We start from the raw sequence: 19,682 nt of genomic DNA, 5'->3' as shown, positions 1-19,682 counted from the left end.
AAATTGATAAAGAATGAGAAGCCAATATTACCTATAATACAAATGCAGATGGCTGATGGGACTGCGGTATATAACCAAATGGCGAACCTTGGCATTTTGACGGATCACCTGGCTAAGGTGTATATAAAACAATTCTCCCCGCCCCTGGAGTTTATTCGGGGAATTTTTTACTTCTCTTGGTCTTCCCTGGTTAGAGAAAGAGGGGAATGCTTTGTTAAATGCTACGAGCACACTAGAGAGGATCTAATGGAGACATTACATTGTTCAACGATACTTTAAAAGTTGAGAAATCTAAATATAAAGTATTAGAACCTAAATGGCGAAGGGATTATGCACCTGATCTCAAAGATGCCTATAAAAAGGCTAAAAAAATACACCATAACCTCTGCAATACTGTTAGGGCCAATTTTGTTTCCCAAACCATCACAGATGCCACTAATAGCTCAAAAACACTTTTCGGTCTGGTAAAAAAGCATGCTGGATCAGAAACTATAGGAAACCCTCGCCATTAAACAATAATCAGTGTGAAGATCTTGCCCAATTCTTTACACATAAAATTGAGAAGATCTACCTTGAAATTGCTAACTCTCCTTTGAACAGGCCCATACAATCACGTTCTACAACCACTAACCTTTTACTTCCTTCTCCTAGTTTGACTGCTGTCACATCACAATCAGAACTTGTTACGGAGCTCTACACTACCTTTCCCGTTCTAGAATCCTGGCCCCTTCTTAATTTGGACTCTCTTACTATCATTTTAGATAAAATAAAGTCCGGTTCTCCTAATGATCCATTACCAATTTCAATTCTTAAGCAACTTGATCTTTCCTGTGTTGGAGACACCATGGCGCTCATATTGTTAGACCTCAGCGCGGCGTTCGATACCATCTCCCACCCCATACTAGTAAACACACTGAGGTCCTTAGGCATTTGTGGCTATGCCTTGGACTGGATTGTCTCTTTTCTGGATTGCCGTACATTTCATATTTTTTCTGCCACAGATAGTTCCAGTAGCCATCCATCACCTTATGTGAGCTGCCATTGTCGAACAGGCCGGTGTGACCCTGTTTACCTACGCTGATGACTCTCAGATCATCTTTTCACTCTCACGGTGTGACCCCTGCTCCACATCCTGTCTTCAGTCGGGTCTCATGCGAATTGCAACATGGATGAACCAGAACTATCTGAAACTAAATGGTGATAAAACCGAGGTCTTAACCCTTGGTCAAGAGAAAGATCTTTGGGGCCCGCTACACTGGCATGCCGAAATGGGTGCTCTTCCGCAGCCTTCCAGCCATGTCCGTAACCTGGGCGTTCATATTGATGACTCTTTGACCATGCATCATCAAGCAGTCAAGGTCGCAGCCATTTGTTTTACCATCTTAAATGGCTTAGGAAGATCCTTTGGATGCTACCTAATACCACCCAGAAAACAGTGGTACATGTCCTTATCCCCTCACGGCTGGATCATGGGAATGTCCTTTTTCTGGGTGCGAACAAGGCTGTGACCCGTAGACTGTAGCTGGTTCAGAACTCTGCAGCAAGACTCCTTTGCAGAGTTCCAAGAATTACTCCCATCTCTGGCTATCTCCGTGACCTACATTGGCACATGGTGGAAAACCATATAAAATTCAAAGCCCTGAGCTATATGTTTAAGATCAAACTGGGTTCAGCACCACAATACCTGCAATCTCTTGTCTGCCCTTATGTCCCTACCCGCCATCATCGTTCCACTACTTGCTAGGATGGGTGGTCTGTCTTTTTCATATCTTGGCCCGATTCTTTGGAATACTCTCCCTCTTGCTATCCATAAAGAAACCGTTTACACCTGTTTTCGCAGTTCTTTGAAGACCTGGTTATTTAATCAGTATCTTCTTCCCACCTCCTCTCTTCTGCTTCCAGTTCTATCCAGGCACGGGGAAACCCTTTTTGGGTAGCAGTTGCGCCTTATAAATTCAATAAAGAAATAAAGAAAGAAATACAGGGTTTAAAACCAGGTAAAAGCTCAGGCAGCGACAGCTTCCCTTCTGAGTTATATAGGTGGTTTGCACCTATAGACCGCCTATTAGAGGTGTATAATGAGGCCTTACAATTTGCAGGCCTTACCGGCCTCTATGAGGGAGGCCCTAGTAATCATGATCCCCAAATCAGATAGGAATCCACAGCTACCGAGTTCCAGTGCTTAACTTGTAAAATATTAGGTGCAGGTGCTCACATTTTTCTAGGAGGCCCCATCCACATTCCTGGCTCTGCCCACTTCCTTCAGAGGATCCACCCACTTCCTTTATTGGTCCCACCCATATCCACAAGCCAATTGCTCTTTTACGGTTTTCAAAACTCAAGGCCCTCGTTCTAGAGGCTAGGTGATATCCATTTCTTCTGGTAACAAATATAGAAGTCGAATTTGGGATGACAAGTAATGCAGCAAGTACTGAATTCCCAATGCCTTCTACTCTGGTATCTCACCGGTTTAAATCTGGTGAAATGTTCATTTGGGAAACAGCGGAAATATAAGGAATTAGCCTGGCAATTGGTTGTGGTTACTGATTCCTGCAGTAAGTCCCTCAATTTCTATGGGTACTGTCTGGATCCCAGTGCGGGACATTGTGATAGTACTGCATCCAGGAAATACTGATACCAATGCCAATGGTATCCAGCTCAAACCCCATTCATTACTATGAGCAACAAAAGTGCTGATTCCTATGAAAGGAAAAAATAGTGGGAAGATCTACATAAATGTATAGAGTAGTGCACATTTTTACAATATCCATAATGCTTATCTGTCTGTAAAAACCTCTGCTTCCCCTGCCACTAGAGTCAGAGAAATGTATGAATTCTAGCTTTGCACATACGATTCACCGACAATTGCATATTTTTGGAGTTACAAAATTACAGACAAACCTTTCTGGCAAGTTTACTCATTATGCATTACAGGAGTAACCGTAAGGCAATAACAAGCCAAAGTCTGGCAGAAGTCTTCATCATTTGAAAATTTCACTCATTTTTGCTTCTTCTTCTTATGCAAAATAATCTCCCATGTAGATTAAAGGCTTCTTCTATACATTCTGAAAATAGGAAGGGGATTGATTCTTTCACAAACTCAATTTGCAAACTATGTCAGCATTCTTTTTATATCAGTAAATACATAAATTAGAAACGATCGCAGATAATGGAAAGCATTTTGGCTTTGCCGTTATTTACCCCATTCCAAAATGACATTCCAGTTCCTTATTGTGAAAACACTTTTATTTCCACACCAATGCAAAGCAACAAAGGAAAATCCACCCATATGGTGGATTTTTTCCAGGTCATTCGTAGGTTTGGGGTGTAAAAAAATCCTAAAATTAAGGTTCTGTAAAAAAGGATGTTGAAAAATTATTCTGTAATCCAATGTTTTGCAGCCGCAATATTTTTTTGGGGACGGGGGGTGGGGGGGGTATTTAGTACCATAGAGGCTGGGCTGAGTCCAGCATCAGTCTCTGACAAGGAACACTGCTTAGTACAATATTCCGATTCAGAAAAGGGGGGTGGTGATGGACAGAGTATCTGAAATAAACAGAACACTCCTACCCCGTCAGCAGATCAGGGCTTGATCCATCACCATTTTTTTAGCTCACTGCACCATCCCAGCTCAGCACCTGGCTACATGCAAATTAGTCTGTCCCTGGCCCAGTGCATCATGGGAACAGGACAGACCAAACTACCAAGCCAAGTCTTTAACTGGAAAGGAAACAAGCTTCCGGGGACCGGTTTCTGGCATTACAGCCGTCTTCGGCCCGGCTTGCTTGAATCCTGATGGTGCAGTGACCAAGGGACTCACATCTGAGTATACCCTTCCACGCTTATGGTGGACAAGACTATTCAGAAAAGGGGGGTGGTGATGGACCGAGTATCTGAATTAAACAGAACACTCAAGCAAGCCGGGCCGAAGACGGCTGTAATGCCAGAAACCGGTCCCCGGAAGCTTGTTTCCTTCCCAGTAAAACAATTGGCTTGGTAGTTTGGTCTGCCCTGTTCCCATGATGCACTGGGCCAGGGACAGACTAATTTGCATGTAGCCTGGTTCTGAGCTGGGATGGTGCAGTGAGCTAAAAAACGGTGATGGATCAAGCCCAGATCTGTTGACTGGGTACAAGTGTTCTGCTTAATTTAGATACTCTGTCCATCACCACCCCCTTTTCTTAGTACAATATTCCAGCAGTGATAAGTATGCAGTCAGTATGGGTGACTTTTCAAAAAATGGTTTAATGCTTGCTTGGTTTTCTAAATCTTTACATAGAAAAATCCCTTTGTTAGAGTTCCACTATATATCTCTTACCAGGTTCTTAATAGTAATTTAATGTTTGTTATGTTTCCTAATCACATTGTTTCTCTGCTGGTTTTGAATTGATGTTTCCCCCTTATCTCAAATTTAAGGTTATTATCTACCTATGATGTCTTTTAAATTTCATGGGTCATACAATTCATTCTAAACAAGTCAAGCAATAACCTGCAAACACTACCTACGCAAGCGGACTCGGAAATTTGCAAAGATGCTAAAGTTAAAAAAAGCAAATGGGAAATCCTGCAAAGTATTTACATGAGAATTCTTGTTTTTTGCCCCTTAAAAAAAATTACTACCTTCTCCGAACTCTTAAGTTTGTCACTACACTATTACAGAACCATGCCAGACAGAATTATCATTTCGTGTAGACAAAGATTTTGGCAGGCTTACTGCGAGCAGGATGCAATCAGCTTTAACATGTTATTTCACTAAAAAACAAACGGACCTAGACTGAGTGCAGAGCAGCACGTGCACTATAAGACTCAAGCACAGCCTGTCCTCTAGCAACCAACGTCCGATTTTACAAGGCAATAAATCTGAAGCCCTCAGCACACTAGACAAGAGATTAAAAAAACGTGCCTAGGAAAGTTATTTATTTTTGGTGCGTGCAGCTCTTTTGCTTTAATGAAGCAAGTACATTCTATATACAAAAATGATACCTCATACCTGTATTGAATGCTGGTGCTGGCGCTCATATATTTTCAGCATTCCTAAAATGTTTATTGGCACTTTGGCAGTCCTGCACCCTTCCAGCCTGACGGGCCCCAGCTCAGCCAAGTGCCCGCCCTCAGCCATTCTTCAAAACAAATGAAATAAAATTCTTTGAACGCAGGCGTAATAACTAACGTGATGACAAGGCTCTTCAAGAATGCACGGACAAGGGTGGAACTTCCTCTGAGACATGCCAGGCAGCAGCCACAGAAGAAGAGCAGCGCAGGAAATTATTTTAATAATTACCGGGCGATGGCTGATCTGCTGGAGGAGAAAAATCGGAAAGACCCGGCCCTGTAAAATAAGAGCCGGTGCTGAACACCGGAAAGCTCTGGCACAAATTAAGCACTGCCGAGTTTGTATTGACCGATCTCGCTTTTAAATCTGGACTTGAAAATCTTGAGTGGTATACTAGCGGCTCGGCTCTTACCACATATGCCTTACTTGATACACCCTGATCAATCGGGATTCATCCCCAAATGTAGCACAGCCCATAACTTATGACGGTTGGCCCACGTATGGCATGCCCCGTCCTTGGAAAGGGAGAACCATGCTTTGGCACTGCTTGACATAGAACAAGCTTTCGATTAGCTGAATTGGTTCTTTATTTTGCGGTCCTACGTGCAATGGGGGTGGGAACAGGATTCCTTAGACGAGTACAACTGTTGTGCACATCTCCTCAAGCCCACGTGCAAATTTGTTGTATGATTTCGTGGGGCTTTTCCGCTGAGGCGTGGCACTACACAGGGGTGTCCACTGTTGCTGCTTTTATTTACGGCAGCGATGGAACCTTTGGCGACTACTTTGAGGAAGCAGATGGATGGGTGGTGGATTATGTTGGCGACACTTATCATGTGGTTTCTATGTATGCAAATGATACCTTGGTGTATATTCGGCAACCAATGCAAGCAGTTCCTATATTAGTAGATATAGTGCAGAGATTTGGTGAAGTATCAGGACTAAAAACAAATCTCAATAAGTCAGAGCTACTTATAATTTAAAGGCTGGCCCAGAGGTCTCAGGATTTGTTACTAGTGGTAGGACTCCGATGGGTGGAGGTCAAACCCAAATATCTCGGAATTAGACTGCTGCATACACCCAAGAGACACCAGAAGCTCAATATAGGGAAGGTTGTAGAAGGTATACCGGGTTCGCTGCGCATTTGGCAAGAGCTACCGCTGTCCCTTAAGGGCAGAATTGCTATTATGAAAATTATCAGTGTACCCCGTGCTTATACATGGTACAACACTCGTTCTATAACATTCCTAATCACTGTTTCAAAACACTAAATAGTCTGATATTAGAACTGTTCTGGGGCTCTAATCATAAAAGGGTAGGTCTAGAGGCTATACAGAGAACATGGGATATTGGGATGCTGGAGTTCCCCCGTATAGAAGTGTACTATATGCCCTCTCAGCTACAACATGCAATTAATTGGCTAGATGAAAATGATAACTGGGAGAAGAGGCTCCTGGCGGGAACGTTCACAGGAGGCTCCCTACCAGAACTCTAAGAGTTTCCTCCACTTGTCCTTACATAATTCAACATGTAGCGAAGGTCTGGTAAGATACTGTTATAGAAGTGATAGGCCAGGCCCCATATGCCCCAGATATGCCGCTATGGGGGACACAACCCTGCTCCAATATTGCGGACTCTATGTCAGTCCAAAAGTTGAAAGAAGGTGGTTGCCTGACAATGGGTGATCTCTTGGCAAATAAACAATGTATTACCCTAGAAAATACAGAGTCCACTTTCAAATTAGGGAAAGGGCAGTTTTTACAATAAAGGAATATCTCCCAAGTGACCCGAGAATTATGGGCCTCCTTTCCAGAGGAGCCACCTGTAACAAATGTGCTCCAATTAATACTTTACATGGTCCAGGGACGTTGCTTCATTTCCCACTTATATCGAACAATCCGTAACAATATGACGGTTTAGACACTCCCCATCCAAACACGGTTGGACGAAGCTACGGCAATCCCCTTAAAAAGCAGGAATGGATCAACATACATAAAGGGGTTAAAGGAATGATCTCGAACGCACGGTTTAAATTGGTTCAATACAACTTCGTGCACCAAACCTACCTCACCCCCAAAACACTTAGGGGCCGATCCGGGTCGGAAAGCTCTCCGACCGAGCCGGATCTGGAGTGTTTTCCGACCGAGCCGGAGTCCTGCAGTACGACCGAGAGAGTACGATGCGGCCGTATGCTGCCAGACTTGGTTCGGTCGGACTCCCATAGAAGTCAATGGAAGCCGGGTGTACGATGCATATATGGGCTCCCATTGACTGAATGGGTACGTTTCTCACAAGGGCCCCCCCTACAGTGGGTACGTGTCGGTGCCATCTGCACCGAACATGCCTGTGTTGGGGAGACCCCTGTGTCCGAATAGTAGGGCTGCGGGTGACAGGGTGTTTAACGCGGACCTCCAAAGGCAACTTCCAAACGTTTTGCGAGCCGTACACTCCGGCTCGCAACGGCTGTCTGACGCGTGTATCGTACTGGCTTGGTCGTAAATCGCATCATTGCACGCCAAGGTTAGCTTGCGGCTGAGACGTACGGAGCGGTTCGGATCCGGAAGCGACTCGGTCGGTGAATTTCACATAGCTCGCATCGTACTTGCTCGCTCGTACAGCTGTACGAGTCTGGGGGAAAACACGCATACGGCTCGTAGGCTTTCCGGCCAGATCGCGTTTGGTGCCCTTCCGACCAGGATCGGAATCGGGCCCTAAGTAGAATATATCCGAACCGTACAAGCCGCTGTCCCCATTGTAAGACACCAGAAGCGGACTTCTTACATATGGTCTGGTCTTGTCTGGTCATTAAAAACCTACTCTACTGAAATTTTACCCAAATTGAAAGAATCTACAAGATGGGAGGTACCCACAGAGATAAATTCACAGCAATGTTAGACCTACTACCTGCCGCCAAGAAAAACAGACTAAGCAGGCCACTTGCATTGCTGGGACTTTAACTTACAAAACGTCGAATTGCCATATCATGGAAGAGTTCCGCCCCATCACGCACAATGATGTGGATGAGAGACGTAGGCAAATGGGTGACTGCAGAAGCAGTGCGAATGAAACAGGTTAGTCATGATGAAAAAGTGGAGGATGACTTATGAGCATGGGCAACAATGTTAATGTACATGAGAGGTACACAACCTTTTACGACACCTCCTGGTCTGGACTCTGTCCACTAGGATCATCCCGTAAATGACGGAAAGGAGATGGGCGGCAATAGGATAGGAGATGTGAAGATACACGATAGGCAAATGATGAAAACAGGAGAGATATAGTGCTAGTATAATAACATGGATGTGGGTGGGAAAGGAGGATTAGTTGGGGGGTTACAAAGATTATTTTGGGCAATGAAATTATTGTTTATGAATAGTACAACATGTATGTTTACGATCACAAATGAAGTAGCAACTAATTGACTGTTAGGGACTGGGATGGAGCGGGGGAATTTCTACTCGATTTTCTGATGTCTCAAATATGTATCTATACTTGATAACGTCTTTATATGTTTTAAAAATGCCAATGAAGATATTTTAAAATAAAATTATAAAAAATCAGGTTTTCCTTTCCCTTACCTTCATTGGAAATGAGCTTGATCCCCCCCCTTTGCCATAATTATTTTTTATATATTACCTGATTTCTCCTCTGATGCAGGTCTCTCAACATTCCACTCCTGCTCAAGGCCTTAAACTGCCATCTAGTGGCAGTGCCAAATAACAGCAAGATTGTTTAAAATGACTTTTTAAAATTTTTGAACGACGGTCACTTTGTTGCACTGAAAATCCTTGCACTAACTCTGGATTGCTCCCTTCAAACGCTCCCCCGTTGTAACACAATTTACAGAGATGACATTTTTTTTCATAACATTTCACAAACCCCGTTTCTTTGAATCAGGATCTCGAATTTTGGACATTAATTCCACTTAGAAAAATAGGGCCCTATATTTGAGAAAATATCAGAAGTTTTGCTGGGTTATGTTTTTCGTTTTTTTTGACTCAGTTAGGGTCTAAACACTGAAAAACATAACCCAGCAAAGCGCGTTAACATTTCCTTTATAATCTCCCTTTAGTCTATGTATGTTAAGACTGCCTAAGAGGCATCTTCCTGGCAAACGTAGAGAGCAATTTTACTATTGCACGGAAGAGCATCTTCATAACTAATTGACAGAGTACCTGAGCAGACGGGCTCGGTGGCGCTCCAGTGGGGCCGGGACGCATTGATGCATGTGAGCACGTCGGGTCCTTGCAGTTCATATCCCAGATAACAATGGAAATGGGCCTTTCCGCCCGCGTGCAGATCCATTACTGTGACATCTCCGTAATCAGGCCTCCGGGGAAAGTTGCAGCTCAGCATAAAAACTACGAAACAACAAAAACATAAATTTGAAAAGGAAGGCTCGGCGGCAGCATATGTCTTGAACGGGATGATAGAAACAGAGAAACAACAATGAAACAGATCCTCAAGTCATCATTTTTTCATGTTCCTCTTGTATTATAGAATAAAATGGACAAGCATGAGCGGTGAGCGTCCTCCAAATCTATATTTTATCCTGCAAGAGAACTCACAAGCAGTGGGATTCATCCGCAAATTGCTGTACGATTACATTTTTATTCTGATTGCACAGCAGCGTACAAAGTAACATAAATAGAAAAATGAAAATAGTGGATTTAATTTTGTCATAATCGGAACTAATTAGACCACGACTAGAAGAACTAACATGGGGGGGTAGAAGAAGTCAAAATGCAAACATCTGAGCACCCAAGGAGAGCAACACTTTTCTTTACAATTATGTACAATGCATCCTCCTTTTACATATCCAGTGGTGCAACATCAGGTGATGGGCAGGGTACTCTACAATTGCAAGGAATCTGTAAAAAGTGGTCTTTGTCCTTACCATGCTTTCAGACTGTCTTAGCACCGTCAACATTCCAACTTTACCCGTTGGCTTGAATAACACACACACTATTACGTGGTGTCTGGACGTCAATGTGCCCACATAGCGCTTGCATTGGTTTGTGGTTTTCATAAAAACGGTACTTCGAGGAAAGTTAGATTCCTGTGCTGATACCGCAGAATTTGCTGTTACTATGAGCTTTAAATTGCAATACTGACCTACTTTAATTGCACTAAATGTATCTTCCACAACAGGGTTAATTAAAGGGTGAGTTAAGTCTGCTGGGGTTTGAACCTGTGACCCGCAGGATTCATTGACCAATCAGCTAGAAGGCATTGACTGAGTTACCTCATAGGATGGGCTAGTGGTTGCCCCATGTATAATATACATCAAAACGAGTTTTCAATGAAGATGATTTATTTAAATCCTTAGTATTGTTGCATCTCAATATAAGTTCATTTATGTTGGTAGTTTAAGAACTACATATCCCAACATGCATTGTCAAACACGCATCTTGACTTTTGAGATCCAGCCATACTAACTCACAAATTGTCCCCAGACGAAGGCCTGGATGGCCGAAATGCATTGGGACCAGTGAAGTGTTTGACAATGCATGTTGGGATATGTAGTTCCAACACATTTGTGGGGATGCAGCTAATCATCTTCTAGTGCAAACCATGTCTGTACACGACATAAAATTGGTGCAGTGCACCGGAATTAATGGGGTCTTATTGACATGAGGATGCTCCACCAAATATAAAGCCCCATCTTCTCATCAACAAAGACAATCCGTTGATCACACTGGCAGGAAAACCCCAGAGGTAGATGCTGCACCCCTTCTTACCATGAATTGAATAATCTAGAGCTCATACCACCCGCGAGAAGGTGAACATACATTTAGGTAGTATGAACCACCCCCTTACAAAATATGGCCCAATGATTAATGCTTAATGGTTACAAAATATGTAATAAAATATAACGATAACATGTTTGAGAAACTATTTTTTTAAAGGGAATTCAAACTTACTCTGATAATGAAGTTGGAAAGTGCCAATTCCTTCATCTTGGAAAGTCCTGAAGTAAACTGAAATTGTATTTGTTGGGCTTCGGATCACCTGACCTTCAACCAATAGAGTTTCATTGGCTAGTACGACTAGCCCATCTTCACCAACTCCACGTATAGAAAGCTGTTCTCCCTCTGACAAGTTTACACTCTTTACCTGTGTAACATAAAATATACATGTGAACTTTTTTCAATGGTTCTTCCAACAAATGTAAATACATCTGATACCCTTTTGGAAGGTGGATTATTAGTAGGGGTAAGTATGCACTTATCACTAGCAATAAGGCCACCAATGCAACTATAATGTCCAGCCAAGGTCACAATACATTAGCTACTGGCTTAACACTTGGTAGCTGGCTGTCAGCAGGCAGGCTTAACTCTGGAGACAGGTATGCAAAGCTTTTAAATGAACCAATACATTAAATAAGTAAGACACAACACAGAAGAATGATCCCATACCAATTTATGAAAATAGGCAATATGTCTATCTTTAAAATGACACCCAAATGAAAAAAATCCAACATCGGTAATCAGAGATATGAAGTTTTAAAGATTAAACACTTTCTAGTGCTTGAAAACAAATAGCACCAACTTGGGACATCTGCTTGTGGTTGATCAAGACAAAGTCAAAGTTTGAGACTGACTGCAATGGAGCCCTGGTTGGTTACACTAAGCAGGAGGCCGAGGTCAAAATTTTACCTTTGAGCTTTAAAACTTTTCTGGAGGATTATATCTCGACGGTGAGCAAGGCACTCCATCAGTTCATTTTGACTTGGTTCAGTGGGTACCCCTGTACAACTCCTAGAGTTCTTGATCTCCTGCGCTTTCAGTGGGAAAAAACTGAAATCCAGGTCGGGTCGCAATTGAACGTAGTGGGCTTGACTATCTACGTTGGGTCGGTCCATGGATGGAGCTTTTCCCAAAAGTTGCTCCACACTTCTCCATACTTCTGGGACTTCTTCCTGAAGTTCCTTTTTGAGGGTTCAAAATGTCCAAAACACACATCCAAGAGTCTAGAAGCTCAGAGATGGTCTTTTAAAATTTTGAACTACAATTCCCACAATGCACCTGACCAAATCCTTAAATGTCCACTGGACGCACTCTGAGTTAGCGCCGTCTGTAAGGAGATGAGACAGGGAAGCTCTGTTAACCTGTCGCTTACAGGAAGTCCACTCCTTAGTCCTTTTTGAAGCAAGGCAAAGTCCTCCCGACTGTAATTCCAAGTGTGCAGCAGGCGCTGTCCTTCAGAGCGCAATCTTGTGGGGTGCAGATCGGGGTGCCACCAAAAAGCATGTCCCACATAACACTGAACTTTAAAATTCAGGATGGAGATTTACTCATCTTGGGAGTAAGAGCTGGCTCAACCAACCCACTGGTGTGGCTCATTCCCTTTAACACTCCCATTCCAGACATCCGGTAAATTTCACTATTGGGGCTGCCATCTGCTGGGGGAGGGGGTAAAGGAAGCGAGTAGGCATGGCTGGTATTTCTTACTGTCCTGCTTTCTTTGAAGCCCAGTTTGATTTATGCAGCCCCCGTCGTGGCCTGTTCTCTGCAAATGCAGAGCTCCCCCCCGCATAAAATAATCTCTGTCTCTGTGCAGGCCGCTTATCACCTTATCACAGCAGTTTGGCTAAGCCTGTTAAGGCTGGCCAATAAGAAGAGGCTGCTAGAAGGCAACAGTGGCAAGTTGTTGGATTTATCATTACCAATCTTTTAAGCCCTTGAAATCATATTTTAGCTCACTTCTATCAATAGTTAAACTGTATTACAGTATTCCCATGTTAGCATATGGAGCTAAAATGCTACATTGGGAAAAAACGAAATTGGCAGTTTTTCCCTCACCAGGGCATATAAAATATATTTTACATTGTCCCTGCTTATAGTTACATGGCACCTCACCCTGGGGCACCTAAGAGAGACCTTAAGGGTTACTTATATGTACAAATGTACAATAAAAGGTAGATTACCTCTTTGGAGGTACCTTTAATTCCAAAGTCAAACGTGCATATAATTTACTTTTAAAGGCAGTCTGCAAAGTGGGGCTACCTTTAAAAATAACAGCAGGCAACACAGCACTGGCCCTGGGCCTGGTTAGCAGAGCCCAGGGAACAGTCAAAGTCAGAGTAGATGATAGACGGAGGGCTGAGACTTTTCAGACACTCACCCCCCCCCGAGTCACACATCTGGGTTGAATCCATCATCGTTCTTTAGATCACTTTGCCACCCCAGTTCAGACCCAGCCATATGCAAATCAATCTTGACCCTGTTTCTCATGGAAACAGTCCAACCCGAACTGCCAAGGCAGGTCTTCGCTGGACCGGAAATAAGCATCCTGGGACCGATTCAGAGTAATACTCCTCATCAGTCAGGCTAGCTGTGAGCAAGGGACCCACGTCTGAGCATACCCTACCAACTTAGAGCAAACAAAGCAAACACAAGGAGATGATGGACTTCAAAGACTGAAACTTGTTAACCTCAGATGATGATGGATAAGACAATACTGGGGGCTTGTTCACTAGGAATTAGTTCAACATTTAAGACTCACCTACACTTTAAGAACGTAGCTTACACTTGTGTAATTTATGCCTGATTCATAAAGCACTAAGCGGTATAAATGGTTGGGAAACATACTTGTAAAATACAAACAGTCCTTATTAAATAACGCGCTCATACTCTTATACATAAATTACACAAGTAGGTATTCTTTGGAGCTTTTTTTTTTCACAACCAATTTTATTGAGCAAAGTAGGCAATAAAATCGTGGCACCCCACAGATCGGAGATCACCACCAACAGTACAGACACAGTATATCAGATGAGTAGCAAATGTACAATCAGGCACCGAAAATAGGCTCAATATGAATAAACCCCCAACCCACCCTACCCCGCAAACTCCCGTCCCCCCCAACTCCCAGAAACTCCCCCCCAACCCCCCCCCCCCCACGCACGTGTACATGTAGCAGCAAATAAAGGGTGTAGGTGTAGTGCGACAGGTGTGTCGCAGAATCGGGCCAACAATGTCCGCACAATCAAATGTCCTCTTCTCGCTCCGCTGGGGGATCCAGCGTCAGACCTCGGTAGTCGGCCCACCGCCTCCAAATTTTTTAGTGTTTGCGTGGGCAGCCCCTTGCCTCAAAGATCGGTTTTTCAAGGCCCATGTAATAGTCCAATCCAGCTTTCCACGCAGACAGGGGGGGGGGCCCTCACTCCCTTCCACGCCCGGGCTAGGTCCCGCTTGGCAACAACAAGCCCCAAAAGCAGCAGGTGACGTTTATAAATGTTCCCACCAAATCCCTCCATAACATGCAGCAAACCCAGCCGATGGGTGCGGGGAAGATCCCAGCCCAGGACCTCAGAGAGACAGCTCCACGCACTTCTCCAAAAGCCAGACAACCGACCACACGACCACACAGTATGCAACAGGGATCCAGGCACAGCCACACAGCGCAGGCACTCCGGGGATTCAATTAACCCAGCCTTCCACAATCGTTCACGGGTGTAATAGGCCCGGTGCAAGTACTTAAATTGGATGAGCCGGAGTCGTACAGCGATGGCGGTCCCACGCGGGGATTCTAGGGCCTCCCTCCAATCGTCCTCATCCAGGGGGCCCACGTCCACCTCCCAAGCCGCCCGAAGAGAGTGTAGGGTAGAGGAGCAATGGATGACCAGCGTCTGGTAGATACGGGATACCTTCCTATCCCCCAGGTCTCCCATAAAGACCTTCGCCTCGACCGGGCTAAACTCTGGTAGGGAGTCTAGATGGGCAATGCTCGGGGTGAGGGCATGGCGCAGCTGTAAATAGCGGAAGAACTGGGACTGAGGCATTTGGAACTCCGTGCGAAGTTCCTCGAAGGATTTGAGGGTAGTGCCGGACATAACCTGGCCCAGTAGCGAGATACCTATCGCCTCCCAGCCCTTAAATCCGGCCAGGGCCGAAAGCTCTGGGAGCAGGCCATTATGCCAGAGCGGTGTCTCCGCCGTCAATTTGCCCCACCAGCCCATGCGGCGTAGGGCCTGTCTCCACACTGCAAAGACCACTCTAGTGACCGACGGTAGGGCACGACGCAGACGGGCTGAGTATAGAATGGTGTGTAGTGTATTATCGCCCATAAGCGACCGCTCCAAAGCATACGCCGGGTCTCCCCTGTCGCTGTACCACCACTCGTTAAGAACAAGTAATTGAGAAGCCTGGTAGTAAGATAGGAGATCAGAGGTGGCCAGGCCCCCGCAATAGGTAGATAGAAAGCATGTCCTCAACGCCACTCTGGCCGCTCCACCAGCCCACAGAAAACGGCCCAGTGCCGAGTTAACCTGGCGAAACCACTGCGGGCCAATAGGGTAAGGGAAGTTCTGCAGCTGGTACAAAAGGCGTGGGAGTGCCACCATTTTGAAGATGGCGGATCTTCCAAAGATGGTGAGGGGCATTCTGGACCAAGTCTTGATATCGGCCTGGACCCGTTCCCACACCGGCAGGACACCACGGTCCCAGGCAACGGCGCGCGACTCCGAGAGAAAGACGCCAAGGTATTTCAGCCCATCCGTTGCGACGCACAGTCCTGCTGCCCAGGGGTCCGCCACGGCCCCGCCGCCCAGCACCCATAACGTTGACTTGTGAAGGTTGAGCCGAAGGCCGGAGATCTCGCCAAATATGCGCATGACCTCCAGAACCCGGGGTCCTGAGTGCTGCAGGTCAGTGAGGAAGAAGAGGATATCGTCCGCATATAGTGCAATTCTATCCACTAGTTCGCCACTCCACACAAACCCGCGTATCTGTGCATCAGCACGCACCCGAGATGCTAGGGGCTCCATCGCCAGGGCAAACAGGTACGGGGACAGTGGGCAACCCTGTTGGGTACCCCGACCAATCCGAAAGCGCCCAGACGTGGCACCGGCCACCCGAACCGAGGCTGTGACATTGGTGTACAGTAATTTCAGGTACGATAGGAACACCGGACCCAGGTTAAGGCGGGGCAAGAGTGCAAACAAGTATGCCCAACTCACAGAGTCGAAGGCCTTGTCCATATCTGCTAGCAGGAGTGCCGCCTGTTCGTCCCGAGCCCCCATGGCATCCACCGCCGCCTGTGCCCGCCGGATATTATGGCGAGTTGCCCTACGGGGCATGAACCCGGCCTGGTCCGGGTGGACCAGGTCCGCAATATAGGGCAGTAGGCGGTTCGCCAGGGCCTTCGCCAAGATTTTGGCCTCTATGTTTAACAGCGAAATGGGCCGGTATGAGTCGTGCCTGTCCGGGGCCCTGCCCGGCTTCAGAAACACCACGATCTCGGCATGGCGCCAATCTGGCGGTAACTCCCCCTGGACCCGTGCTGCCTCAAGCGCGCGTCTATACTGAGGCCCCAGCTGGAGGTGAAACTTTTTGTAGAATTCGCACGGGTAGCCGCTTGGGCCCGGCGCCTTCCCTGTATTGAGCTGTCCCAGCGCCTCTCTGAGTTCCTCAGCAGAGAGCGGGACGTCCAGCGCAGTTCTGGTGTCATCGGAGATGGCCTGTGGCGACAGGTCATCCAGATATGCGGATACCTCCTCCGCCTCCAGGGAATCCCGGGGGGGGGGGCATACTGTGCTTCAAAGTAATGGGCAAAGCTAGCCGCGAGGCGGGCCGGGTCTGTCACCACCGAGCCATCCTCCGCCGTGAGGCCCGGCAACGTGAGTGGCTGGAAGGTAGCCTGACATAGTCTGTGGAGCATCGTGCAGGACTTGTCGGCCCATTGATAAATCCTACTACGCGTGGCGAGCCACGCCTGTCTGGCCTCATCGTGTAGGACCAAGGCATAGGATTGCTGTGCCTGCAGGAGCTGCCGTATCACAGCCTCATCCCCCACCTCCCGGCCACGCTGTTCCAAGATCTCCACCCGAGCGGCAGCAGCCGTAATGGCCTCCCGATGTTTCCGTCGGGCGGCTGCACACCAAGCGATGTCCACTCCCCGTATCGTGGGCTTCAGCGCCTCCCACACCACCACTGCGTCAACGTCTCCCACAAGGTTATCACGCCAATAATTATCAATCGCCTCGCGCAAGTGATGCACATAGTCAGGTTGCTGTAGGTGCCACGAGGACATCTGCCAACGGAACGGCTGCCGTTTTGTGGGAAGGTCTATGGTAGCCACAACGGGGGAGTGATCAGACAAACCCCTGGGCAGGATAGCAGCGTCACCCACACGGCTCAAACAGGCACCAGGCATAAAGATGTAGTCGAGTCTCGAAAAGGAACCATGCACCGCCGACACATACGTGAACTCACGCGCAGCAGGATGAAAATGGCGCCACACATCCACCCAGCCCAAGCTGTCCGCTGTCGCACGCAGCCTAGTATGCGGGGTAGGGGGGGAAGGATCCACAGCCACAGGCAATCGTCTCTGGCGGTCTGAGCCCACGTCCATAACCTCATTCCAATCGCCCCCGACTACCATCAACACATCCGGGATTTCATCCCATACCGCAAACAGTCTCTCCGACAGGGCCCATTGCATAGGAGGAGGGGCATAAACACTACCAAAGACCACTGGTTCGGCACCCATCTTTCCCTTGATAAAGACAAAGCGGCCCTGAGGGTCTATCCACTGCTTTTCATGAACGTACGCCACCCTGCAATGAACAAAGATGGCCACCCCCCTCGATCCCCTCGCAAAGCCGGCATGGTAGGCCTGTTGAAAGCCGAACCTCTGAAGGCTAAGGACCTTGGAGCCCAGCATATGAGTTTCTTGGAGCAACAGCACATCCACCGCCTCCCTCTTCCCCCAGCGCAATACTGCTCCACGTTTGATTTTATCTAGCATCCCCCTCACATTCCATGTTACAACACAAATGGACTTATTAGGAAGCATAGCAGTCTGATCAGCCATTATCTAGGCGGTCCCCCCCACTAGGCCCCCCGTGCCACCCCAGCGCACCCCACCACTCACTCAATCCGGCAGCAATATACACGTGCGGTTTCACCCACCCAACCCCAGGCCTCCCTACCCCACCCCAGTCCTGAACCCCCCCCAACCACAACAAACCAACGCTCCCAACATCCCCATCCCAGCTCCCCCCACCCCTATACCTCATAGAACACTGAAGTATCTGTCGCGGCATGGATAGACCTGGGTCCAAAACAGAGGACCCAGGGCCAGCCATACCAAAGGATCCCAACATCCCGGTCACCACACACACCCCCCCGACAACAACTCGTGAGGGTCAAAGGCCCTTGGAAGTCACCTCCCGAGCCCCAACAGCGTCACCACAGGTAGCCTCAAAGAGTCTCAAAAGTAGGCAGTCTGGCAACAATGGAACCCCCATACAACAGCCCCACTAGCTGATCCATTACAAAGTAGGGCAACACATTACGGGAGAGGACTAGGGCCCAGGCCCCAACAGGGTTCAACTGCCAGCATCTGAGTGTTCAGAGTCCATTGTTCCACTGGTCTGTGTCGCACTAGCGGAGGCTGACCGCTTGCGTGATCTGGACCTCTGATGTCGTCCTTTTCGGTTTTGGCGGTTCGTCCGCTCCTGCGATGATCCCCTCGACCCGCCCGGGTCCAGCCCTGGCTGGGCGTGCGGCCTAATCCTTACTGCTTCGTCCGTCCACCGAAAGACCTCCTCAGGTGAATCAAAGAAATGCGTCCGGGACTGGTATACCACCCGCAGGCGGGCCGGGTACAGTAGAGAGTACTGGAGCTTCAGGCCCCGCAACTTGGCTTTGGCGGCTACAAACGACTGTCTCTGCTGCTGCACAAGCTTCGTATAATCAGGGAATATCATGATAGTGTGATTTTCATAGGAGAGCGGACCTTTGCTTCTTGCTTCCCGCAATATGACATCGCGGTCATGGTAGTTCAAAAGTCTTGCAATGACAGGCCGAGAACGCTCACCCTCCGGCGGCCGCTGTGTCAAGGCCCTGTGTGCACGCTCGATCACAAAACAAGAGGACAGGGCCCCCGCCGGGAGCCAGCCCTGCAGCCATCGGGACAAAAACTGCTCCATATCATCCTTCTCACACCTCGCCGGAAAACCTATAAAGCGAAGGTTGTTCCTTCGTGCGCGCCCTTCGGCATCTTCCACTCGGGAAGCGAGAGTATTTTGGGCACGCTCCATCTCCGCCATTTTCTGCTTCAGTGTGCCAATGTCCGTCTCCGCCACCGAGATTCGGGATTCGGTCTCTGTAATCCGCTCCACTGCATTGCGGAGATCTTGGCGCAGCAGTGTAACGTCTGCACCCACAGCCCCAATCTTGGCATCGAGCATGTCCCGGGACTGGGTGATGGCCGCCAAGATCGTCGCGTTGTCCGGCCCTGTCCCGCCGCCGCCGCCGGGCGCCCCAGATCCACCACTGGGCCCTGTAAATTTGTCGATAGGGCCCTGCTTAGGCGGGCCTCCTCCACCACCTCTGGTCATGGCCGCTTGTAGTCTCAACGTTGCCACTACTTGGGCAGCCACCTTTGGCCCCGTCACCGGAGACTTCCACCCAGCCGGGCCGCACACCTCAATATCAGGGCAGACACCTTCCGCGGCGGTTCTCAATAAATCCCCAAGAGCAGACCCACAGCGGCGGGTGCAGGAGGCCTCGGGCCCTGGATCAGGGCGCAGCCGCAGGTGTCTTTGAAATGAAGAGCGACAACCACCGCGTCCGGGTCTAGGCCAGTCTCAATGTCGGGAAACTCGAGGCCCCGGTCT

General features: G+C 47.7%; 1 protein-coding gene across 1 annotated transcript in view; it reads right to left on the bottom strand.

Annotated features, from left to right (window-relative positions):
- SEZ6L (seizure related 6 homolog like) overlaps window positions 1-19,682 on the bottom strand; it is a gene marked incomplete at its 5' end in the record, with an annotated part of 799,882 nt that overhangs the window by 510,171 nt on the left and 270,029 nt on the right. The window contains 2 exons of the mRNA XM_086951928.1: window positions 9,229-9,414; window positions 10,978-11,170. Coding sequence (XP_086808054.1) covers window positions 9,229-9,414; window positions 10,978-11,170 — 379 coding nt within the window. The remainder of the gene's footprint in view (window positions 1-9,228; window positions 9,415-10,977; window positions 11,171-19,682) is intronic.

Source organism: Lissotriton vulgaris, unplaced genomic scaffold (genome assembly GCF_964263255.1).
Source record: "Lissotriton vulgaris unplaced genomic scaffold, aLisVul1.2 SCAFFOLD_908, whole genome shotgun sequence".
NCBI classification, from domain to species: domain Eukaryota; kingdom Metazoa; phylum Chordata; class Amphibia; order Caudata; family Salamandridae; genus Lissotriton; species Lissotriton vulgaris.
Note: the sequence above shows the minus strand (reverse complement) of the source record. Positions and strands in the feature narration are given on the sequence as shown.